Genomic DNA, 26,037 nt, shown 5'->3' on the forward strand with positions numbered 1-26,037 from the left:
CGGTCAGTGCAAATGATGTCTATGTCCACTTTATTTTGCAGTAGAAATTCCATGGCATTCTTGCACGCTATTTTTTCAAGGGCAACAGAGGATAAACCAATACCGATTTGTTGAATGTTGTTAGTTTCTACATCCATCAATGTGTATATACAATATTTTGCACTGTGCCCGGGTGAATCACATTGTCCATCTCCAGCAACACATACTGCATGTTGTGATATTTTTTCCATTTCTAATTTTTGATTAATTGTCCAAGAGTTTTCAATTGCAGGAAATATATATATTTTTGGGATACGGTAGTAAGTAGCCTGGCTAATTCCCAAAATATTTAATATTTTTAGGAACTGTTGGATTTTGATGTAAGTGTTTCCACTAGTAATGATAGCAGTAGCTAACTGTAAATTTCCAATTGGTTTCTTTCCCAATCGGGGCTGGCTCTGCCATATGCGTTTTAAATGTTTGGCCTCACATTCAGCAAAGACTGAAATATATGATCCCTTTGTTTTTTTATACACTCTTAGTATTTTTTTGTTGCAGGGTGGATTAGAGGTACAAGGCATCTTGTGTAGTAATGTGTCCAAATAGCTTTCATAAACTATGAATTTTCTTTCTTCATGATGTGGTACATTTACATTTACAAATTTTTCACTTTGCACATGCTGACTGTCCTCTTCTTCGTAGTCTTCATCATCTGAATGAACTGAGTCTCCCTCATCATCACTTGAACTACTTTCATTTGTTGAGACTGGAGTTGTGATTGTTGATAAACTTTTATCTACTTCTAAAACAGATATAGGGGCATGCAGAGTAGATTCCTCCACAATAACAGTGACTTCAGGGTCTTCAATAGGTTGTATAGGTGAAATTGTCAATTCGGATAAAAGCGTGGCAGGTAGTAGTTCGTGTCTAGCTCTACAACTTTCTTGAAACTCAGGTACACTGTTAAGAGTTGCTGATCCAGTTGGTCCTATATTTTTTTTCGGAGTCGAAAATATTACACTGGCACCTTGCAATGGCTCCGAAGGCAGGTTTCCAAATACCAAGCTTTGTCTTGATTTTTTTTTCTCAAGTTTTTTTTTTAACCAGTCTTCTGCATTGTATTTTTATAGAGAAAGTTGTAGGTTTTACTTGTATACACTGATTTCCGGTTCCCCAATTCCTGTCAAATATAGTTGCTGCTTCCTTTTTCGTTATCTCTGAGGCTTGTGGCTCCGTTTCAGTTGGGTTAACATGAGGTACAATATTTCGGCAGGTTGGGCACATTTCCCCTGGCTTTAAACCATTGGTTGAAGCTACGTCTTCATCCAATCTTTTCCTCTTTTGAGGATTCAGGATTTCAGCCTCAACTGCCTCGGCAGCTTGAACTTGTATATCCTGTGTAGGGAAAATACTAGGAACGGCAAAGGGGGTGAGCCTCTGTTTTCCCGTATTTGGATTAAAGGTATAGTCAGTAGTTTTAAAATGGGCTGAGCAGAGCCGATAATTGTTCGTTTTAGAGAGATGAATGTGGTCAACCAGTTCATCAATTTTGGGAAACTCTTGATCTGTAGCCAATAGCCATGCCATGATACGATCCCTCTCTCTTGGGAAGGAATGCATGATGATATTATGGTCGCCTTTTACGCTCCTTGACTTGCAACCGTTGACAATGCAGCCCGGCATTTTCTAAAGAAGAAAATGGAATAATGGATTTTAAAATAAATACTAAATATGTCTATATAAAAATATTAAAATTACATTATGTTTCTATTTTCTAGGAGAACATTTGAAAAATAATATTTATTGAAAAAGCACCATTCAAATAATAAATACAAGATTAATATGTTAGTTCACTAGTACAGTAATGTAACTCCTTCCAAAATTTTACAAAGCTTTCTAAATAATTGTCATTTTTTTACTTGGCCTGTACTTATTACTGTTTATCCAAAATATGGTTACTCCGGTTGTTGCAAAACTTCATTGGCTGTCATGTATGTGTACCCTCTGTATGTCTGAGATTGCTGGGAGTTTTACTTTTGCAACAGCTTGTGGCACACTGATTGTGAAACACTGCTTTAGTGTGTCCTGTTTTAACTCAAATATTTTTACAAGATGAACACAAATCTTTTCAAATTATTATCGTTTGAGTTGAATCATGGCTTGTGTTTCTTTTGAGCCTTTGTGATAGTGCGGGAGCATTACATTATTGAACTGAGGCATAAGATAGTATCCACTATAATCTAAGAATGGTGCAGAATCACGTGGAATAAAATAGTGTCCATTAGTGGAAGATGTTCCCTATTGTGCATAGAGGCTAAAAAAATCTTTATAAATTATAGAGTAGTGTCATGTACTAAATGAAGATTGTAATTAACTATAAAACCCTTAAATACAGTAGAATATCTGAGAGCCTTTTAGTAATCTACTAAAACCACCCCCCCATATGATTTTAACCACTGTGCCATATTATTTCACCTTGATCCGCCACTATGTCTACTACTAATTTTCACCCTACTATTTCATTGCCCCTTTATTACCTCTGTGTGGCATGAAGAGGAAATACATTTATGTATCTAAAGGTTGTTGGGTTGCCCAAAGCAAACAATCATATAGCTTTTTTGATGAAAGAAGCGATCTGAACGGTTGCCATGGGACACTCTTCAGCTTCACATCAGGACAAGTTGTTCTAAAATCACCCACACTATATTTATGTATTACATAACTTTATGTAAAATTTTTATGCAAACCTGAAAAGCGGCTCTGATAAGTAGTAGACAATAAAGCAAAAGAAAAGAGCTGTTGATGAGTCTTCTGAAAAAAATCAAAAAAGGATAATGTCACATTGACACACAGAACTAAACATCATTTTATTACTTAGATTTTTGATCTATGTTGCACAGCTTTTAAAAAATTTAACACATAGACACCATAGGTGAACTAAGCCTAAATAGACAAAATTTATAACACAACAAATGACAACTTATCACAAGTTAACCCTACTAATCGCTTTTGAAAATGGGGATGTGGCTTCCATAAATGTGTGTAGCCTAGGACTGCACACACCAATACCAAAATATTATACACATAGTAGTACACGCAATTACGAAGCCATTACCGTCTCACTTGAGAACTGAGAGCACGCTCCACTGATCACAACATCACCGCTGTCCAGCCAAATCGTGGCATTGGTCCCTGAACCTAGTCCAATAACACCACCATCTGCATTTTCCAGCAAGAGGCACATACTGGCAAACCTTCATTCCGCTTGAAACTTGGTTAATATTGTAACAGCACTGCAAGGGTAAAAGAGTTCCACAGCGGAGGACTCAAGTAAAGCAGTGCGCCCCTGAATGACTCAGTACTCACCCCCACCCCACTAAATATCACTCATACAGCAGGGCTGTGACGACAGGGTATATTGGGCAGAAAATAGAGGGACTCCAGCACAGCTACTAAACTCATTTTTACGTTTTATTTCGACTACATTGGCACAGTGACGTCCGTGCCAGCTACATGTAATGCTAAGACATTGATTATAACAAAAAAAAATTTTTATGTACATTTAGTTTATATTACATAATACAATTATGTATGTATTATTAAATGCCAACCTGTATAGCTGTTCTGTAGAGTAGTCAACAATAAACACAAATAAGATAGCTGTAGATGAGTCTTCTGAAAAATGAAAAGGAAAATGTCACATTGACATACAGACCAATACATTATTTTCCTAATTATGGTTTTGATCTATGTATCACAACTTGTTCCAAATTGAATGCATAGACACCTTATGGTGAACATTAGAGATGAGCGAACTTACAGTAAATTCGATTCGTCACAAACTTCTCGGCTCGGCAGTTGATGACTTTTCCTGCGTAAATTAGTTCAGCCTTCAGGTGCTCCGGTGGGCTGGAAAAGGTGGATACAGTCCTAGGAAAGAGTCTCCTAGGACTGTATCCACCTTTTCCAGACCACTGGAGCACCTGAAAGCTGAACTAATTTATTGAGGAAAAGTCATCAACTGCCGAGCCGAGAAGTTTGTGACGAATCAAATTTACTGTAAGTTCGCTCATCTCTAATGTTCACCATAAGGTGTCTATGCATTCAATTTGGAACAAGTTGTGATACATAGATCAAAACCATAATTAGGAAAATGATGTATTGGTCTGTATGTCAATGTGACATTTTCCTTTTCATTTTTCAGAAGACTCATCTACAGCTATCTTATTTGTGTTTATTGTTGACTACTCTACAGAACAGCTATACAGTTTCGTGACGAATCGAATTTACTGTAAGTTCGCTCATCTCTAGTGAACATAGGTTAAAGCATAAATATTGACACAATTGACGCCACAACAGATGACCACTTATCATAAGTAGTATAGCATCTGGTGTCCATTTTTTCAAGACAGTGGACAGGGCAACGCATAAAGATGTGTTACCCTGTCAGGTGCCCTCTCAGATGTCCAACCATCCTGCCTCAAAATTGATGTCCTACAAAGTTTCCCTCTGGCGTGATTTGCGGGTAAAATCATGCAAGAACTGATACCAATCTTTTCTTTTTGACAGTTCACATTCATCAAGAATCTAAATTTAATGCCAGATGGGTGGACATGATGGAGGGCTTATGACAGGGTAACACAACTTTCTGCTTTCACCTGTCCGTTGGCAAGAAACAATGGACGCATGAGTCAATACAATTTATGCCAAGTTTTCATAAGTTATTCAATCAGTTGTGTCAATATTTAGGGTGAGACCACCTATGCAGGATACCTGATATATGTGAACCACACCATATAGCGCCACCTCTACCCTGTTAATATATATTTTGAATACTATGTTACACAATTAAATTATTATGTTTTATTTTCAAGTTCATTAATTGTGAGGAATACAATTTTGCATTCTGTTGCCTATGTAGCTGGCTCTCCTTTATTTTGGTATAAAAACAATAAAATGGAGGGGAGTGCTTATTTCTCTAAAATTTTATAATTTTTTCTTTTATTAATTTATATTATACGGTTTAGTAGTGGAACCAATCGTATAGATGTAGTCCATTACAAACGCAGGGATTAGCGTTTGTGCCAAAAAATAAATAACCAGGAAGCGGTAACCTCCAATTATTACCAAGTTCACAACCTAAAACGAGGTACCGGGAAGAGCCGGTACCAACAGGCTGGTGTTTTTTAGTCTGGGGAGGGCCAGTAACAATGGTCCTCGTCCACTGTGGTAATGTCAGGCTCTTGCTGTTTGTTTGCTATCTGGCAGAGACTGAAAAAATGGTGACACACACGTTGTTTGTCAAAAATAATTACCAAGATGGGGAAAAAAAAAAAACGTGTGCAGTTCACCATATTTTCATTCTCAGCCAGATACCAACCAAACAGCAACAGCCTGACGTTACCAGGGTGAGTGAGGACCATTGTTACTGGCCCTCCGCAGCCTAAATAATGCCAGCCTGTTACCACCTAGGCCCAGTAGCGCCATTTTTGATTCTCCGGCCCTGTTGGTACCGGCTCTTCCTAGCACCCCTGTGGCGGTGGGTACCAGGGTAATAATGGGGGGGGGGGATAGCACTAGCTGGTTTTGGCGCTAAAGCTAAGCCCTGACTTAGTAATGGATTCTGTCTACAAGACAGTTTCCACTACTAAGCCTTATAATGTAAATTTATTACACAAAAATAAAAAATTACAACACGTTTTATAAAAATTTTATTGAAAGAAACACTACCACACAAGCTGTCAAAATATTTTTTTGAATTTACATCAGAGTTGTAGCCCTTCACACGTATCTGAAATAAAAACTAAAAAAAAAGTTACTACATGCATGGCACTCACCCCTGTGGAGAACGTTTTTTAAATGTGGATGCTCCAACTTTTGATAAAAAACAACCCCCATTTCCTGTGTGGGAATGATGGGAGTTGTAATTTAAAAAACATGTTGAGCCTAAAGATTTGCGACAGCAGAAGGCAACCCTTATCATGGGAGTTGTTGTTTAGAAACAGTTATTCATGTGTCTACTAAAATTACTGATGATGAATATAATGAAGTATATGTTTATTGGTCTCAAGAATGTTTTTATCATGTCAGTAAGCAATACATACACACACACATATATATCTCTATGGATATATATATATATATATATATATATATATGGGTATATATATATGGGTGTGTATGTGTTAGCACACTTTTTAAGGATAGTTACTGGTCATATTTTATCCGTTTTAATACAGGTTTTTTTTATGAGGAGGAATGGGTGGTTTAAAACTGTTTTAAGCTGTCCTTATGCTTTTAATCTTCCCCAACAATACAAGATTTTAGAGAAAATTTTCAACCTGTACAACTTTAACGGAAAAAGTATGAATGAAATAACTAATAGCAAAAAACTGTTAAAATATATTAAAGAAAGTGGTTTTATTGCCCCTGTGAATAATTTTAATGGAGAGAAATGCAGGAAAATATGGAAGATGGCAAATATGATTTATCTTTTTAATTCACAGAAAGATCTGGCCTGCAGCTGCATACACGAGTGTCTTCCATGCCGGGGATTTCAAGCACCGAAAAAGAATGGCCAACACTGCAGTATGCCCGAGGGAGGGCTGCCAGGAACCCGAGACCGGACTTGTTTTTATGCAAAAAGGATATGGACTAAAATACTCCCTCTGGTGAAGAAGATAACAGAAATAAAGGACTTAAACTCTGCAGCTGTTTTTTATGGATGTCTGGAATGCCCAATACGGACTCAAGAGATAATGGCATGGAAGATCATAAACTATGTTAAAGCAGCTCTATGGAATGCCAGAAACATTTTACTTTTTAAACATGAGATTTTATCTGTGAATGATGTTTTAGCTCTTTGTTTTAGTGATATGTACCAGTACTTTTTATTAGACAAGAAATATTATCCTTTATTAGCTAGAAAATGGTATTTTAATGAATGGAACGCCCTTTTGTAAAGCCACCAAGTGCCCATTTTAAGTGTATTATAATTGTATTAATGCGAACTTTTATTGTTATATGTGATTTTATTATCAAAATTTGTTTTTATTGAAAAAACTATATTTAAAAATCGTAATGCACTTTGTAAAATTTTATGAATTCTAAATAAAAAGATACCCCTCAGGGGTAGCCAAGTTAAAAAAAAAAATCTGTTCTTATCTGATACGTCCCCTATCTGGGGACCATATATTAAATGGATGTTTGAGAATGGGGGCCGATTTCGAAGCTTGCTTCCGTCGCCCTATGCATTGACCCGATATGGCAGTATCTTCGGGTACAGTGCACCACCCCCTTACAGGGTTAAAAAGAAAGATTCCTACTTTCATTGCTACCTGCTTGCTGGCTAGCCAGCTAGCCAGCCCTGTGGGCCTTGCTGCTGCTGCAGCCGAAAAACAAAAGGTGGTGCTGCTGCTGCTTGTGTCTGGCCGCTGTTGGAGCGTCCAGGCACAGGACTTCTGCTGCTGGTGACTAAATGGCCTCCTTAATTGGATCATCTGAGCAGCCAGCACACCTGTGCAGGTAGGGCATGACATGATAGGTAGCTGCCTTATAGCGGGTGGGTGCTGAATGTTCCTAATTGACATAACATGGGGGGTCTCCTGGCTGTTCACACAGGTGTGTCATTGCTGTACATTGACCATGCATTGCTTCTGTGGTATTGCAAAGGCAAAGACAAATGCTTCCAGCCATCCATTGCACTAATGGATTGGTCATCAGCTGGCTGTCTATGTCCCGCATCAATATAGACCAAAGTACAGAGGGTTAGGCTATGCTATTGTGCACCTACCTAATGCATCAGAAGGTGCGAGGCCCTTGCTAAATTCTGTGCACAGACTTTGAGATCTATGCTTTAGACTGTATCTAAACCTGCTCCAACATGGACTGACATTCTGGCCTACTTTCAGCCGATGCGACTTGTCTGTCGCTGAACAGTCGCTTTTTATGTATTCAGCACCTATGTATAATGTTGTAAAAATGCTCTAGAAGCTAAAGTCGCAGAAATGTCACACATATTTGGCCTGCAACTTTCTGTGCGACAAATTCAGACAGGAAAAATCAGTACAAATCCTTAGAAAATTATCCCCCAGTGTCTCCATCTGCTGGTGGTATTGAATAAGCATTGCTGCACTGATAGGGTATGCATTAGACGAAAAAAAAGAAGAAAAAGAAGAATAATACGCCGAGAAAAGAGGCGAAAAGGAGAAAAACGTGAAAAAACGTGAAAAAAAAGTAAGGAGAAGGGAAAAAAAGGTGGAATTGGGTTTAAAAGTGATTTCGGCGGAGAAATATATATATATATATATATATATATATATATACGCGCACACACACATATATATATATAAACGTATTCTCCGTTGAGATATTGCAGCCGCTGCTGTGTCCAGGCCCAGGAGCTTTAGCACTGTGCTGTGATGTCACTCAATACCACTGACATCACTAGGTGTAAACAACATCTCACCTTAGCTGTGTATGTGACTATGGAGCTGGTTGGTGATGTCGTCTATTATGGCCTTCATAGAAGCAACAGGAGATTGTTGCATCCATCTAGAACCCTTAGAACTACAGTGCTAAGATGTCACTCACTTCCACAGGCCTTGCAGAGTGTAAACAACAACAACCCAGCTTTGTTGTGTATGTAACCATAGGGATTGTGATGTCGCCTAGAACCTTCACAGCAGCGACAGCTTTATGAGGAGCATCAGCACTGCTCTGCCTGAGCAGAACCATCACCGCCATAGGTTGTCAAATAACCCGGATTTAACCCACACAAGTAAGTCCAATAGGGTGCAGGCATGTCCTCTATGCTTACAGCTTCCCGTGGGTGTTGGTTTGATACCGTTTGGGGACAGCCAAGGAGGCATCTGCAGGCAACAAAGGTAGGTGTGTGCTTGTGTGTGTGTTTCCTATGCAGATCCTAAGCCCAGTGTCACATGCAAGTAGGAGGAGTAAGAAGGGTTCCTGGCAAATCCGGGTTATGGATTGCATTTAAAAAGGCCCCGTGGGAGTGCAATGGGCCCCTGTCTTGCTGCTTAGCAATAATGGTATGGGTTTAGGTTCTGCTGTGTATACTGGTGGTTGACTGCCCCCCAGCCCAGAGTGTGCATGGGAAATTGTCTGGCAGCCTCCCTTCCAGCAAGCAGTGATAGTGCCCATGAAGGGGACCTTGTTGGGCCCGCCCCTTTCACGGTTATCGCTTCTCGGCCTTTTGGCTAAGATCAAGAGGTGCGAGGTGGATTGCAGGAGCTATCCCTTGCGGGGGCTACTGTGAATTGTGCGATAATGGCTTTCCAGAGCCGAATTAATTACCTGAAAGATGGAGAGACCAGGATAAAGAATGGATTTCGTGTGGATATCCTTGAAAGTGCATTGGACAAGTTCAGCTTGGAACATCTTGTGAAGAACATCTTCCTAAAGACCTTGCTGGTGAAAAAGCAGGATATTCTATGTCTGCAGCAGCATGGGAGAGCTTCATATGTCCTTGTGCTTGAATCTCACAGCGCCTGTCAGAATCTGCACTACCAATTAAAGTCCAAGCTGAATTCACCTGAGCTGGATGGACTTACCTTCACTGTGTTATACACTGCAGGAGAGACAAACCTGGTGGTGTTCATGTACAATCCGTATGTGAATCTGGCTGACATTGGGCGCTTTCTCCAGAGATATTGCTCTGAGGTGAAAGGAGGAGAGAAAATCTTCAATACAGAGGATCTCTGGACTGGTAAATACAAGTTCCGTGTGAAGTTTAGAGCTGATCCTGATGGAATTGAGGGCATGCAACATCCGCCCTCCAGCTTTACAATTGGCAGAGACAGAGGCTACCTGTTTTATAACAACATGCCGGAATTTTGCAGAAAATGCAGGAGCTTTGGCCACAGACAGGATGCTTGCACTTCACCATCTGTGCAGTTCTGTGGTCATTGCGGCAAAGCTGGACATACCTCAGGAGGTTGCATGGAGGAGGTGGTGTGCAATCTCTGCGGGCAACGTGGACATGTGTTCAAAGACTGTCTGTACAGGTCCAGAACTTGGGCGGAGGTCGCTGCATCATCTTGTGACCAGGCTGCTGCTGCTGCTGCTGCTATTGCTGCCACACCCGAGGCTGGATCCAAACCTGTGGACACTATTCAGACTGTGGATCCTGTTGCTGTTGCTGTTGGGTCTGTTCAGACTGCAGTCTCTGCAGTTAAAAAGAAAGAGACTGTAAAACCTGCTGCTGTAAAGCCAGATGTTATCCAGCGGAAAGTTGGTGGCAGTGAACCCCGTGCTGTCCCTGCTGTCACCATGGGGGCGGTGGAGTCGGTGGTCGCTGTCACTGAGTCGGACTTTGCCGAGTCAGATATGGAGCAGGGATCATCTGTGGCTACACTTGCAAGAGACTGGTCAGAGGAGATGGAGGTTGAAGACGTGAAAAAAAAGAGAAAGAAAGATCCTGTTGTCTCAGATGTGAACAGTGGCCAAACAAAACGGTTACTGGTTGCACCATCTCAAGTTATCCAGGAATTTACATCTCCTGAGTCTGAGGCAGCAACTCCTGAAAAGGGTTAAATGGCTACCATCAGCATTGCCTCGCTTAATGCGAGAGGAATAAAGAGTCCTGCAAGGAGGGCTGCTTTTTTTGCATATTTGTCAACTTTGAATGCAAGAATTTTTCTAATTCAAGAATGTGGAATTGATCATCACATGAATTATGAATACCTGAGAACTGACTGGATATATGGCCCATCTATCTGGTCAGGTGACAACTCAAATAAGAACTCTGGAGTTGGAATACTTTTTAAGGGCCAGGACTTTAACATCATGTCCTTTGTGGAAATTGTGCCTGGGAGGGCATTGCTTGTGAATGTACAATATAATGGAGTGGAGTTGAGGATTATTAACATCTATGCCTCCCCTGTTAAAGAAGAAAGATCCTCCCTCCTAGAGATTGTGCAGTTGTATTTGCATGGAGCTTCCTCTCTTGTCTTGGGAGGAGATTTTAACTGTGTGTTGCCTGATGAGAGGAGAGTCTCTGGGTCTGTGAGAAAAGACAAGACTGAAGTGCAGCTGAAGAATCTAATTCAGGACAACAGATTGCAAGATGCCTGGAGAAGTCAAAACCCATCTGACCCTGGTTACACCTGGGAAAGTAACATCTATAAATCCAGAATTGACTTTGTCCTTATTTCTGAAAATATAAAAATTAAAAATGCTAAACTCACAGATAATGTCTTGTCTGACCACAAACTTCTCTCTGTGGAAATTTACTTACCTGATGTCATCAAAGGGAAAGGTGTTTGGAGACTGAACTCACAGCTCCTAGAAGATGAAGTCATAAAGAGAGACTTTGTTATTTATTATAAAAAACTAAAAAATCTCCAACAGCGGTTTGCATCAATGCTGGACTGGTGGGAGCATGCAAAGGCCAAAATAAAAGAATTTTTTATGTGTGCTGGTGTGAACAAAGCCAAGGAGAAGCAAAGGTGGTTTAAAAGGCTAAACACAAAACTGCAAACCTGTTACCAGCTGAGGAGCATTGGTGTGAATATGGATGAAACAATTGTAAAGGTGAAAGAGGAGATAAAGAAAGCTGTGGAAGGAAAAGGTAAAGAAATAATTTATAATGCAAAAGTGGAACATATGGAAAAAAAATTGACTTGCTCACGCTTCTTTTTAAAGAAACTTGTTGAAAAGAAAGAATTAATAAAAAATCTTGATGGTGAGACTACTAAAGATGGACTTTTAAATAAAGCACACAGTTTTTATCATGATCTTTTTAGTGAAAAACACATTGACTCTGACTTTTTACCCGAAGTAATGGACTCTGTGCAATATTGTCTGAGTGATCAGGACAAAGATGTTTTGTGCAATAGTGTGAATATGGCTGAAGTGGAAAGTGCAATAAAGAGTTTTTTAAAAGGGAAAACTCCTGGATCTGATGGATTACAAATAGAATTTTACCTGTCTTTTTGGGAAATTTTAAAGTCTGATTTTTATGCTGTTCTTAAAGAGGTTTTTAACTGTGAGAAGCTGCCTGAGTCCTGGAGGAGTGGTGTGGTGACTTTGTTGTACAAGAAAGGAGACAAGACAAAGCTAGAAAATTGGAGACCAATCACTCTACTCAATGTGGACTATAACATTTTTGCAAAAATCTTGGTCAACCGCATGAAGCTAGTGATTGAGACGGTGATCCACCCTGACCAAGTATGTGGTGTTCCAGGGCGTGCAGTGTGGGAGCATCTCAATGTCATTAGAGATGCCATCTGGTACCAGCAGGAGCGCCAACAGAAGCTTGCAGTGTTATCTCTTGATTTTATGAAAGCATATGACAGAGTTTCCCACCAGCATTTATGGACTGTTTTTTAAAAAAAGATGGGTTTTCCAGAGAGTTTTATCAAGCATGTTGCACTTTTATACAATGACTGCTTTAGCAAAATTTTAGTCAATGGGTTTTTATCTGAAGATGTTTTACTGAGTCCGGTGTTAAGCAAGGATGCCCTTTGTCACCGCTGCTATTTATATGTGCAATAGAACCCCTACTGGCTATGCTGAGAAAGGACAAGGTGATCAGAGGGGTCCCCATACCAGGGGGTAATGGACAGTTTACGAAAACCCTTGCATATATGGATGATGTGACCATTTTATGTGGCTCAGAAGTATCTGTCAGAAGAGCCTTGATGAAGACTGAATTTTTTTGCCAAGCGTCTGCTTTTAAACTAAATATTGCTAAATGTGAATGTTTGGGGATTGGGAAGTGGTCAAATACAGACATCCCCCAACTAAAGATCCAGAGTGAGAAAATAAAGGTTTTAGGAGTGGTTTTTAATGCAAAAAATGATGGAGAGGAGAGTTGGAACATTATTAAAGAAAAGGTACAGAAAAAAATTTACTTTTGGAAGCTTAGGAAACTATCAATTGAAGGGAAGCTTTTAATTATACGTTCCTTGCTTTTACCTGTTTTATTGTACCTTAACACAGTGTTTCCTCCATCAGAGACTGTTCTTAAAAACCTGCAAAAACAATTTTTTCATTTTATCTGGAGTTCAAGGATGGAAAAACTCAAGAGAGACATTATGTACAAGCTGCACAAAAATGGAGGTAAAAACGTTCCTAATCTTAAAAAAATTTTATACCTGAAGTTTTTTAGCATGTGTTTTAAGACTGTTTTATCCTCTAAACAATGGACATTTTATCTAAAGTATGCTGCTGGTGATATATTTAGAAAAAGAAAATGGATTCACCTACCTCAGACATCCCCTGTTTTAATCATACCTCCAAAGCACTATATGGTTTTAGAGAAAGTGATTCGTCTGTATAACTTGAAAGACATGGACATTGAGATTCTAAAGCATCCCAAAAGAATAGAGATGGAGCTCAGGAGATCGGAGCAAACCTCTGGGATTTTAAACTTCTCTAAAACAAAATGTGACAGAGTGTGGAGGATGGTTAATGCACCGTATCTGGAGAATTACAATAAAGATCTTGCATGGTCAATAGCACATGAGTGTGTACCTACCAGACACTTTCAGCACAGACGGGGATTGTGCAATACTTCAAGATGTCCAAGAGGAAGCTGTGGAGGAGAAGAGACAGTCTTACATGTGTTTTGGAACTGTTTTTATGCTCAAGAGGTGTGGAAAAGTGTGGCGAGTCTTTTAATGTTTCTTAACGGTCTAAAGACTTTTAATCATGAAGTTGTTTTATTCGGGAATTTTACGAGTCAAAATAAAGATACAGAGAGAGTGATATGGACTGTTGTGAATACCGTCAAGAATGCCTTATGGAAGTCTCGCAATATTTTGGTTTTCCAGAAAGACTTGATTAGTGAAAGTGACTGTTTTAAACTTGCACTGAGTGATCTTTTTGTCTACTATTTATTGGACAAAAAGAGACTGGGGGCCCAGAAAGCTAATTCACTTTGGCACTTTAGTCTTTGGAATGCAATAATGTGATATGTAATATGATGCATTTTGAATAGTAGTGAAAGTTTACTTGTATGTATTTTTTGTTTTTGCACTTTACTAATAAAAACGTAAAAAAAAAAAAATCTGTTCTTATCAGTTTAATATCTGATACGTCCCCTATCTGGGGACCATATATTAAATGGATTTTTGAGAACGGGGGCCGATTTCGAAGCTTGCTTCCGTCGCCCTATGCATTGACCCGATATGTATCTTCGGGTACAGTGCACCACCCCCTTACAGGGTTAAAAAGAAAGATTCCTACTTTCATTGCTACCTGATTGCTGGCTAGCCAGCTAGCCAGCCCTGTGGGCCTTGCTGCTGCTGCAGCCAAAAAACAAAAGGTGGTGCTGCTGCTGCTGCTTGTGTCTGGCCGCTGTTGGAGCGTCCAGGCACAGGACTTCTGCTGCTGCTGACTAAATGGCCTCCTTAATTGGATCATCTGAGCAGCCAGCACACCTGTGCAGGTAGGGCATGACATGATAGGCAGCTGCCTTATAGCGGTTGGGTGCTGAATGTTCCTAATTGACAAAATAAGATTAATGCTTATGAAGAAATATAAAATCTCATCCCTTCCCCAATATCGCGCCACACCCCTACCCCTTAATTCCCTGGTTGAACTTGATGGACATATGTCTTTTTTCGACCGTACTAACTATGTAACTATGTAACTATGTAACATAACATGGGGGGTCTCCTGGCTGTTCACACAGGTGTGTCATTGCTGTACATTGACCATGCATTGCTTCTGTGGTATTGCAAAGGCAAAGACAAATGCTTCCAGCCATCCATTGCACTAATGGATTGGTCATCAGCTGGCTGTCTATGTCTTTGAGATCTATGCTTTATATATATATATAAAACAAACAACAAAAAATGTGGTCTCAAATGGCTGGAGGTGCTCAACCCCAAATGCGGTTGTGCATTTATACTGGGGGAGCAGATCCTGCCCTTGTAGTCCGTTGCTAGGGGCAATCCCCAGCATAAAAATGCATACAATGGAGGATGCCTGCAGCGGACTACAAGTGCCACAATAGAATCCTACACCAGATAAACGGTGTGGATGTGTAACAATTAGAATACAATACAGGAATATGGGTGCACTACTGTGGTAGATGTAAACAATACATTGGCTATCCCTCAACACTGATGTTAAAATTGAGACATTCGCCAGAGTATCCTCATATGAAGGACACACCAGAGCCCGCACACCAACGCCAAGGTTTCTCAAATTGGTGCGAGACCTAACGCTAATCCTACCTGTGCTTGATAAGCAGAACAGGGGCCAGTGGGCAATTACGGCAGCATTCGGTTGACTCACAACTTCCTTCCAGATACCCTCCAGCGTGACTGAGCACACATGCAATGGGAGGAGGGAGGCAAGCTGCAAGCCCCACCTGAGTTGGCTAATATGGGTGCCTGGCCTCACAGGTGCTACCTTAATGCTGCCTTGTAGATATTCAAGGCGCATTAATGTTGGAGTTTACACACCTCCAAATATAAAATTTAAACAAACAACAAAAAACGTGGTCTCAAATGGCTGGAGGTGCTCAACCCCAAATGCGGTTGTGCATTTATACTGGGGGAGCAGATCCTGCCCTTGTAGTCCGTTGCTAGGGGCGATCCCCAGCATAAAAATGCATACAATGGAGGATGCCTGCAGCAGACTACAAGTGCCACAATAGAATCCTACACCAGATAAACGGTGTGGATGTGTAACAATTAGAATACAATACAGGAATATGGGTGCACTACTGTGGTAGATGTAAACAATACATTGGCTATCCCTCAACACTTTTTTCTTTTTTTATCTAAAGCCGAGGAACGTGCTCTCGATTCACCCAAAGTGCAAGAAAAAGTGCAAACGTGTTACACTAAAAAAACGTGCACAAAGGATGCGGTCTATCGCAAGCCCTTCTCCGATAGGAGAGAGGCCCCCCAACAAACCTTACCCTTCGCCTCCGGACCAAAAGGTACCTGCGAGGTTCCAGGTTCGATGTCCCTTTTCGCCGAAGCTACTTGGGGACCACAAATGCTCCCGGCATCCCCCTTGGCGTTAGCCAAGGTATCTGCCCGCAGAGCCGATTACGGTAGGTACCCTGCCAAAGCAGGAGTACCCGGGGTGTTTGCAGGGAGGTGCGGAACCTAATGGCCACACACACCTCCCCTAGACCGCCAGGAGGGACACCCAGAAGGGCTACCGCATCCTGACAAATCCTGTGAACACACAACACGCAAAAAGTGACACAGTGAGACAAAAAAGAAATAAATAAGTGAATGTGTGCAGATATACTGCCCGGACATCCGGCCAGATCTATAAAAATTTCTCTGATCCTAGCCAGAAGGCCGGGAATCAAGAGGTGAGTGCCACAAGGTGAAGAGATTATGGTGCCCGTGCTTCAACTCAGTGAGTCTATCCTCCCAGTGAGTTTCGGCACCTCGGGGTCACCACTCCCCGAGGCACAAAAGTACCTCGGCTCTAGACCCTCTCAGCCTCATGGCGAGACCCGGAGGGAACAGGTCACATTGGGGCAGCCGTCGAGCTGATTCCTCAGAACCAGCCCCGGAAAGCCCTGGTACACCTGCATCCTCCATGCAGCACCCATCCCCACATCGGCGTTACTGTCCACCGGCATGAAAAACTGATAAGAACAGCTACTACACTTGATCTTAGCCAAAAGGCCAAGAAGCGATAACCGTGAAAGGGGCGGGCCCAACAAGGTCCCCTTCATGGGCACTATCACTGCTTGCTGTCAGGGAGGCTGCCAGACAATTTCCCATGCACACTCTGGGCTGGGGGGCAGTCAACCACCAGTACACACAGCAGAACCTAAACCCATACCATTATTGCTAAGCAGCAAGACAGGGGCCCATTGCACTCCCACGGGGCCTTTTTAAATGCAATCCATAACCCGGATTTGCCAGGAACCCTTCTTACTCCTCCTACTTGCATGTGACACTGGGCTTAGGATCTGCATAGGAAACACACACACAAGCACACACCTACCTTTGTTGCCTGCAGATGCCTCCTTGGCTGTCCCCAAACGGTATCAAACCAACACCCACGGGAAGCTGTAAGCATAGAGGACATGCCTGCACCCTATTGGACTTACTTGTGTGGGTTAAATCCGGGTTATTTGACAACCTATGGCGGTGATGGTTCTGCTCAGGCAGAGCAGTGCTGATGCTCCTCATAAAGCTGTCGCTGCTGTGAAGGTTCTAGGCGACATCACAATCCCTATGGTTACATACACAACAAAGCTGGGTTGTTGTTGTTTACACTCTGCAAGGCCTGTGGAAGTGAGTGACATCATAGCACTGTAGTTCTAAGGGTTCTAGATGGAGGCAACAATCTCCTGTTGCTTCTATGAAGGCCATAATAGACGACATCACCAACCAGCTCCATAGTCACATACACAGCTAAGGTGAGATGTTGTTTACACCTAGTGATGTCAGTGGTATTGAGTGACATCACAGCACAGTGCTAAGGCTCCTGAGCCTGGACACAGCAGCGGCTGCAATATCTCAACGCAGAATACGTTTATATATATATATGTGTGTGTGTGCGCGTATATATATATATATATATATATATATATATTTCTCCGCTGAAATCACTTTTAAACCCATTTCCACCTTTTTTTCCCTTCTCTTCCTCTTACTTTTTTTTCACGTTTTTTTTACGTTTTTCTCCTTTTCGCCTCTTTTCTGGGCGTATTATTCTTCTTTTTCTTCTTTTTTTTCGTCTAATGCATACCCTATCAGTGCAGCAATGCTTATTCAATACCGCCAGCAGATGGAGACACTGGGGGATAATTTTCTGAGGATTTATATTGATTTTTCCTGTCTGAATTTGTCGCACAGAAAGTTGCAGGCCAAATATGTGTGACATTTCTGCGACTTTAGCTTCTAGAGCATTTTTACAACATTATACATAGGTGCTGAATACATAAAAAGCGACTGTTCAGCGACAGACAAGTCGCATCGGCTGAAAGTAGGCCAGAATGTCAGTCCATGTTGGAGCAGGTTTAGATACAGTCTAAAGCATAGATCTCAAAGTCTGTGCACAGAATTTAGCAAGGGCCTCGCACCTTCTGATGCATTAGGTAGGTGCACAATAGCATAGCCTAACCCTCTGTACTTTGGTCTATATTGATGCGGGACATAGACAGCCAGCTGATGACCAATCCATTAGTGCAATGGATGGCTGGAAGCATTTGTCTTTGCCTTTGCAATACCACAGAAGCAATGCATGGTCAATGTACAGCAATGACACACCTGTGTGAACAGCCAGGAGACCCCCCATGTTATGTTACATAGTTACATAGTTACATAGTTAGTACGGTCGAAAAAAGACATATGTCCATCAAGTTCAACCAGGGAATTAAGGGGTAGGGGTGTGGCGCGATATTGGGTAAGGGATGAGATTTTATATTTCTTCATAAGCATTAATCTTATTTTGTCAATTAGGAACATTCAGCACCCACCCGCTATAAGGCAGCTGCCTATCATGTCATGCCCTACCTACCTGCACAGGTGTGCTGGCTGCTCAGATGATCCAATTAAGGAGGCCATTTAGTCAGCAGCAGCAGAAGTCCTGTGCCTGGACGCTCCAACAGCGGCCAGACACAAGCAGAAGCAGAAGCAGCAGCAGCAGCAGCACCACCTTTTGTTTTTTGGCTGCAGCAGCAGCAAGGCCCACAGGGCTGGCTAGCTGGCTAGCCAGCAAGCAGGTAGCAATGAAAGTAGGAATCTTTCTTTTTAACCCTGTAAGGGGGTGGTGCACTGTACCCGAAGATACTGCCATATCGGGTCAATGCATAGGGCGACGGAAGCAAGCTTCGAAATCGGCCCCCGTTCTCAAAAATCCATTTAATATATGGTCCCCAGATAGGGGACGTATCAGATATTAAACTGATAAGAACAGATTTTTTTACTTTTAGATATAATATTCTTAGACTAAAAGACCTTACGCAGTCCAGATTACACTTAGTCTGCTAAAAGCATATTCCACAGATGTAGATTCCAAAGACTTTTAGCCACTTTGTGACCTAATCTTTTTTTTATCCAATAAATAGAAAACATACATCTCACTAAGAGCTAGGCGAACACAATCTTTAGAGGTAATAGTGTCTCTTTTAAAAAGAAGAATATTCCTCGTCTTCCATAGTGCAATTTTAATACAATTTATACTAATCCACAAAACCCGAGACTTCTCCACAGATAAAACATTATAAAATCCATATAAAATAACTTCATGATTTAAAAAATTAAGATCAGAAATGAATTTTAGTAAGGGTCCTATCAAATGCCATATCTCTTGGGCGTAAAAACAGTTCCAAAAAATGTGTAAAACTGTTTCCTCACTAGGACACCCCATTCTCGGGCACTTTGCACTACGACACAATCCTCTTCTGTGTTGGAATTCTCTGGTAGGCAAACATTGATGTGCTATCTGCCAGGCCAGATCTTTTAAGTCATTAGATAAGAATCCCATATTCACCATCCTCCAAACTCTTAGAGATTTCTCAGTGGAATAATTAGATATTAAGCAAATCTGTTCTATCTTCCTGATTTCAGGAACTAATTTTCGTGCATTACTACAAATTTCTTGACTAAAATTAGCAATGCCATAAATACGAATAATCTTTTCTAAAACCACATAGTGCGCTGGGGGAATAAATAAGATTGGGGACGTTAAAGGTAAGGTTATCCACTTTCTTTTTCTAAAAATGTGACCTGCAGCATATTTTAAAAAATAAGACCAATAACAGTTTCTTTGCAAGCCATTAAAACACATAGAAAAAAAGTGAATATATAAAAACCTTTTTAAATCAGGCACATCCTTACCCCCCAATTTCTTTGTCTTCATCATTACATCTCTCCTGAGTTTATCCATTTTAGACCCCCATAAAAAATGAAAGCAAATCTTGTTTAAAAACTTTAAGGTGCGTTCACTCGGTGGGAAAACCAAGCTTAAATATAGCATGATAGGTAGCAACAAAGCTTTCATTATCAGTACTTTTCCTTCTATTGTTAATTTCCTCATTTTCCAAAAACTTATTTTCTTTTGCACTTTCTCTTTGACGATAGACCAGCTTTCCTCTCCATTATTTTCATTGTCAAAGATGACACCCAAGATTTTGATTTTATCATATTGCACATTCACCTCCGTATTGCCCCAATTCCCTATTGCAAAGCAATCACATTTATTTTTATTTAATTTGAAGCCAGAGCCCTCACAAAAAAATTCTGTCTGTCTGATAGCACGTTTCAGGGTTGGTTCATCTGAACATAGAATATTAACATCATCCATGTATGCTATCGTCTTTACGCTCTGTCCTCCACTTCCAGGGATTGGCACTCCTCTAATGAGCTTATCTTTTCTCAAAACATTCAACAGAGGTTCTATTGCACATATGAAAAGAATGGGTGATAGGGGGCACCCCTGTTTCACCCCAGACTGTAAACATACCTCTTGGGATAAAAAAACGTTAATTAAAATACGACTAAAACAGTTTTTATATAAAAGTGCAATTTTTCCAACAATAAAATCAGGAAAATTCATTTTCTTTAAAACCAACCATAAAAAATCATGAGAAACACGGTCATAAGCCTTTTGAAAATCCAAGGATAAAATTGCCAATTTCTGATCACATTGTTTCTGATACCATAAAACATCTTTTACAAGGTTTAGATGATCACTTATTTTCCTTCCAGGTACTCCGCATACTTGGTCACTGTGTATAACCTTAGCAATTACCTGCTTGAGCCTATTTGCTAAAATTTTTGCTAAAACCTTATAGTCTGTATTTAGCAGGGTAATAGGCCTCCAATTTTCTAATTTAGAGATGTCTCCTTTTTTAAAAATCAGAGTAACAACACCATCTCTCCAGGACGCAGGTAAAATCTCAGATTTAAAAGCACAGTTAAAAATACCTAAAAGATCATCTTTTAAAATGGACCAAAAACACAAATAAAATTCAACTGGCAACCCATCCGAACCAGGTGTTTTACCATTTAAAAAACTCTTAAAAATGCTTAAAAGTTCAGGTAAAAAGATTTCATCACAAAGGCTGTCTTGGTCAGTTTTGTCAAGTTTTGAATCCAAGGTATCTAAAACATCATTAGTAAAGGAAATATCAATATCTTTTTTATTAAAAAGCTCCTGATAAAATACTTGTGCTTCTCGCAACATCTCTTCATTAGTTATCTTCCCTTCTATTACAGATATCATTTCTTTCTTTCCCACCACCTTCTTAAAAAAGAATCTCGAACACTTTTCATCATTCTCCAGACATTGCACCTTGCTGTTAAAAATCATTTCTTTTCCTTTTTGACTAATGGCATTTTTTATTTCATTCTTTGTCTGAGCAATAACATCATCCATCTCAAGCCCGGCTTGCTTTAGTTTATAATATGTTTGGATTTTAGTGTTTAACATTTTAAACCATAACTTTTTCTCCTTAGCCTTTTGGATGCCCACACGGATAAAAAACAGTTTAGTCCACTTTTTAACATCCTCCCACCAATCCAAAATATTTTTATATTGGGATTGACGCAATCTCCATTTGTTATAAGCAGCAATAAAATCATTTTTTGTTTTCATGTCCTCTAATAAAGTAGTGTTGAGCTTCCAAACGCCTCTGCCTTTCTCTAGGCCAGGTAAAGTGACATGTGCATATAATAACTTATGATCAGAGAAAATATTCGATAAAAGAGAAACATCAACTAGATTAAAACTTTCCGATAAAAAAATAAAATCAATCCTGGATTTGCAGACATTATTTTCCCATGTGTAACCAGGGTCGTCTGGGTATTTTCTCCTCCAGACATCGGTAAAGTTAAAATCCTCAGTCATACTCTTAATCTGTTTCTCTGTTTTATCCACTCTGACATGCACACTTCCACTCTCACGATGATCACCACTCATACAACAATTAAAATCTCCAGCCATTAAAATAGGTGTTGAACCTGGGATAAAAGCCTGAATATCATTAATCAAGTCGGCTCTCTCATTTTTTTCAGGAGAAGCATAGATGTTAAAAAGCTTAATCTCCGAGCCATTGTACTTAATATTAACTAATAGCGCTCTACCAGGTATAATTTCTAAGAAGGACAAAACTTGTACATCTGAACCTCTAAACAAGATCCCAACACCTGAAGATCTGTTCATATTGTCACCCGACCAGACCGATGGTCCCAAAGTCCAGCCACGACAAAGGTCCTCATAATTTGGACTATGTTCAATTCCACATTCTTGTAAAAAGAACAGAGAACAGTCCAAGGTCTCTAAAAAACTAAACAAAGCAGCCCTTCTCGTAGTGCTCTTTAGACCTCTCACATTAAGAGAGGAGCACTTTAAGGAAGCTATACTGGAGTTTGAGTCCGATATTTTTTGGATCGGACGCTGATCTTATAGAAGGCCTCCATGCATGTTGACTGTCCTCACATTCCTCTGAGCTTTTTTTGACAGGCCGTTTAATGCCAAGTTGTGGCTCATCTCCGAGTTCCTTCTTCCGCTTGATCTCCTTCACGCCAACCTCCATGGCTTCACTGCTCACTAGTGACCCTCCACCGCCAGAACCCTCCACAGAAGGTCTCCCCTCTGTCTCAGGCACAGCAGCAGAAAGGTCCATAAGCTCCGCCACGACATCAGAAGTTACAGCCGGCTTTTCTGAAGGCGCCTCAGACCGCTGGGGTGCTTTCGCAGGTGGTTCTTCAGCTTGCACTACACCCACTCTCCCCGCTACACGGTCAGCCCACGATCTAGCTACACTGGAACGGAGACTGCAATCTTTAAAGGCATGGCCTTCTTCACCACAAATGTTGCAGACGATTTTAGCACAGTCCTTAGAAACATGGCCTTCTTGATTGCACCGACCACAGCGAACTGTAGTGTCCGTGCAAACTTCCATAGTATGTCCGAATTTCTTACATTTCCTACAAAAAGTAGGCATCTCGGGATAAAACAAATAGCCCTTATCCCGACCGATAGAAAAGTTGGAGGGTGGATGACACAACCCTCCAATGCCAGTAGCATCCTCCTTCATTTTCACAAAAAACTTATGTTTCCCCGTCCATAGGTCTTCTGAATTCATCACCTTATGGGAATACTTAACAGAACTGCAGTATTTCCCCAAAAAGAGCTCAATATGGGACACAGTCACAAAGGGATTGTGCATACACACAACTAGAGGAATATCGCCTCCAGTATACAACACTGTGACCGTGATCCCATCAAGCTCAGCAAGGTCTTGATTGCTTTTCAGCTTCTCAAAAAGATTCTGGCATGCATAAGCAGAGTCCAGAGTTAGGATGAAGCTGCCCTTCCGAGGATCTCTGAGACAGACGATGTTCTCTTTCTTCACCCCAAGAAGCTTGTAGAGAGTTTCTTTCACAAAATAAGAAAGTTGGACGAGTTCTTGTTTGTCTTCATCAACATCAAAGCGAAAGGAAAAACGAATCCGCGTTTCACCGGATGTAAGGTAACGGATGCGAACACCCATCTTGTCGATCGCCTTTTCGGTTCCTCGTAGCAGCCCCCCTTGGAAAAGGTAGGACAAACTCCCAGGATCCTCCTGACCAGACACTTGATCTAGCCAAAAGGCCGAGAAGCGATAACTGTGAAAGGGGCGGGCCCAACAAGGTCCCCTTCATGGGCACTATCACTGCTTGCTGTCAGGGAGGCTGCCAGACAATTTCCCATGCACACTCTGGACTGGGGGGCAGTCAACCACCAGTACACACAGCAGAACCTAAACCCATACCATTATTGCTAAGCAGCAAGACAGGGGCCCATTGCACTCCCACGGGGCCTTTTTAAATGCAATCCATAACCCGGATTTGCCAGGAACCCTTCTTACTCCTCCTACTTGCATGTGACACTGGGCTTAGGATCTGCATAGGAAACACACACACAAGCACACACCTACCTTTGTTGCCTGCAGATGCCTCCTTGGCTGTCCCCAAACGGTATCAAACCAACACCCACGGGAAGCTGTAAGCATAGAGGACATGCCTGCACCCTATTGGACTTACTTGTGTGGGTTAAATCCGGGTTATTTGACAACCTATGGCGGTGATGGTTCTGCTCAGGCAGAGCAGTGCTGATGCTCCTCATAAAGCTGTCGCTGCTGTGAAGGTTCTAGGCGACATCACAATCCCTATGGTTACATACACAACAAAGCTGGGTTGTTGTTGTTTACACTCTGCAAGGCCTGTGGAAGTGAGTGACATCATAGCACTGTAGTTCTAAGGGTTCTAGATGGATGCAACAATCTCCTGTTGCTTCTATGAAGGCCATAATAGACGACATCACCAACCAGCTCCATAGTCACATAAACAGCTAAGGTGAGATGTTGTTTACACCTAGTGATGTCAGTGGTATTGAGTGACATCACAGCACAGTGCTAAAGCTCCTGGGCCTGGACACAGCAGCGGCTGCAATATCTCAACGGAGAATACGTTTATATATATATGTGTGTGTGTGCGCGTATATATATATATATATATATATATATATATATATATATATATATATTTCTCCGCCGAAATCACTTTTAAACCCATTTCCAGCTTTTTTTCCCTTCTCTTCCTCTTACTTTTTTTTCACGTTTTTTTACGTTTTTCTCCTTTTCGCCTCTTTTCTGGGCGTATTATTCTTCTTTTTCTTCTTTTTTTTTCGTCTAATGCATACCCTATCAGTGCAGCAATGCTTATTCAATACCGCCAGCAGATGGAGACACTGGGGGATAATTTTCTGAGGATTTATACTGATTTTTCCTGTCTGAATTTGTCGCACAGAAAGTTGCAGGCCAAATATGTGTGACATTTCTGCGACTTTAGCTTCTAGAGCATTTTTACAACATTATACATAGGTGCTGAATACATAAAAAGCGACTGTTCAGCGACAGACAAGTCGCATCGGCTGAAAATAGGCCAGAATGTCAGTCCATGTTGGAGCAGGTTTAGATACAGTCTAAAGCATAGATCTCAAAGTCTGTGCACAGAATTTAGCAAGGGCCTCGCACCTTCTGATGCATTAGGTAGGTGCACAATAGCATAGCCTAACCCTCTGTACTTTGGTCTATATTGATGCGGGACATAGACAGCCAGCTGATGACCAATCCATTAGTGCAATGGATGGCTGGAAGCATTTGTCTTTGCCTTTGCAATACCACAGAAGCAATGCATGGTCACTGTACAGCAATGACACACCTGTGTGAACAGCCAGGAGACCCCCCATGTTATGTTACATAGTTACATAGTTACATAGTTAGTACGGTCGAAAAAAGAAATATGTCCATCAAGTTCAACCAGGGAATTAAGGGGTAGGGGTGTGGCGCGATATTGGGGAAGGGATGAGATTTTATATTTCTTCATAAGCATTAATCTTATTTTGTCAATTAGGAACATTCAGCACCCACCCGCTATAAGGCAGCTGCCTATCATGTCATGCCCTACCTACCTGCACAGGTGTGCTGGCTGCTCAGATGATCCAATTAAGGAGGCCATTTAGTCAGCAGCAGCAGAAGTCCTGTGCCTGGACGCTCCAACAGCGGCCAGACACAAGCAGAAGCAGAAGCAGCAGCAGCAGCAGCAGCACCACCTTTTGTTTTTTGGCTGCAGCAGCAGCAAGGCCCACAGGGCTGGCTAGCTGGCTAGCCAGCAAGCAGGTAGCAATGAAAGTAGGAATCTTTCTTTTTAACCCTGTAAGGGGGTGGTGCACTGTACCCGAAGATACTGCCATATCGGGTCAATTCATAGGGCGACGGAAGCAAGCTTCGAAATCGGCCCCCGTTCTCAAAAATCCATTTAATATATGGTCCCCAGATAGGGGACGTATCAGATATTAAACTGATAAGAACAGATTTTTTTTTTTTAACTTGGCTACCCCTGAGGGGTATCTTTTTATTTAGAATTCATAAAATTTTACAAAGTGCATTACGATTTTTGAATATAATTTTTTCAATAAAAACAAATTTTGATAATAAAATCACATATAACAATAAAAGTTCACATAAATACAATCATAATACACTTAAAATGGGCACTTGGTGGCTTTACAAAAGGGCGTTCCATTCATTAAAATACCATTTTCTAGCTAATA

The 26,037-nt window shown here is 41.1% G+C and overlaps 1 protein-coding gene, 2 non-coding genes and 3 pseudogenes across 3 annotated transcripts in view; 3 read left to right on the forward strand and 3 right to left on the reverse strand.

The window, feature by feature from the left end:
• Positions 1–7,113, forward strand: part of LOC130328549 (uncharacterized) — a 48,419-nt gene extending 41,306 nt beyond the window's left edge. Inside the window, exon 7 of the mRNA XM_056553470.1 lies at positions 6,486–7,113. Within this exon, the coding sequence (XP_056409445.1) occupies positions 6,486–6,637 (152 nt within the window). The 3' untranslated portion in view covers positions 6,638–7,113. The remainder of the gene's footprint in view (positions 1–6,485) is intronic.
• On the forward strand, positions 7,098–7,274 carry LOC130328559 (U2 spliceosomal RNA; annotated as a pseudogene).
• A 6,686-nt stretch (positions 7,275–13,960) lies between these two features.
• On the forward strand, positions 13,961–14,160 carry LOC130328557 (U2 spliceosomal RNA). Its single transcript, XR_008872504.1, has one exon. It is a non-coding gene; the product is annotated as a U2 spliceosomal RNA (small nuclear RNA).
• Positions 14,161–16,440: 2,280 nt separating this feature from the next.
• LOC130328564 (U2 spliceosomal RNA) lies at positions 16,441–16,619 on the reverse strand (annotated as a pseudogene).
• A 2,081-nt stretch (positions 16,620–18,700) lies between these two features.
• Positions 18,701–18,877, reverse strand: LOC130328575 (U2 spliceosomal RNA; annotated as a pseudogene).
• A 6,768-nt stretch (positions 18,878–25,645) lies between these two features.
• On the reverse strand, positions 25,646–25,834 carry LOC130328556 (U2 spliceosomal RNA). The gene has a single exon (XR_008872503.1). It is a non-coding gene; the product is annotated as a U2 spliceosomal RNA (small nuclear RNA).
• Between the last annotated feature and the right edge of the window lie 203 nt (positions 25,835–26,037).

This window comes from Hyla sarda, unplaced genomic scaffold, assembly GCF_029499605.1.
Source record: "Hyla sarda isolate aHylSar1 unplaced genomic scaffold, aHylSar1.hap1 scaffold_31, whole genome shotgun sequence".
Classification (NCBI taxonomy): Eukaryota; Metazoa; Chordata; class Amphibia; order Anura; family Hylidae; genus Hyla; species Hyla sarda.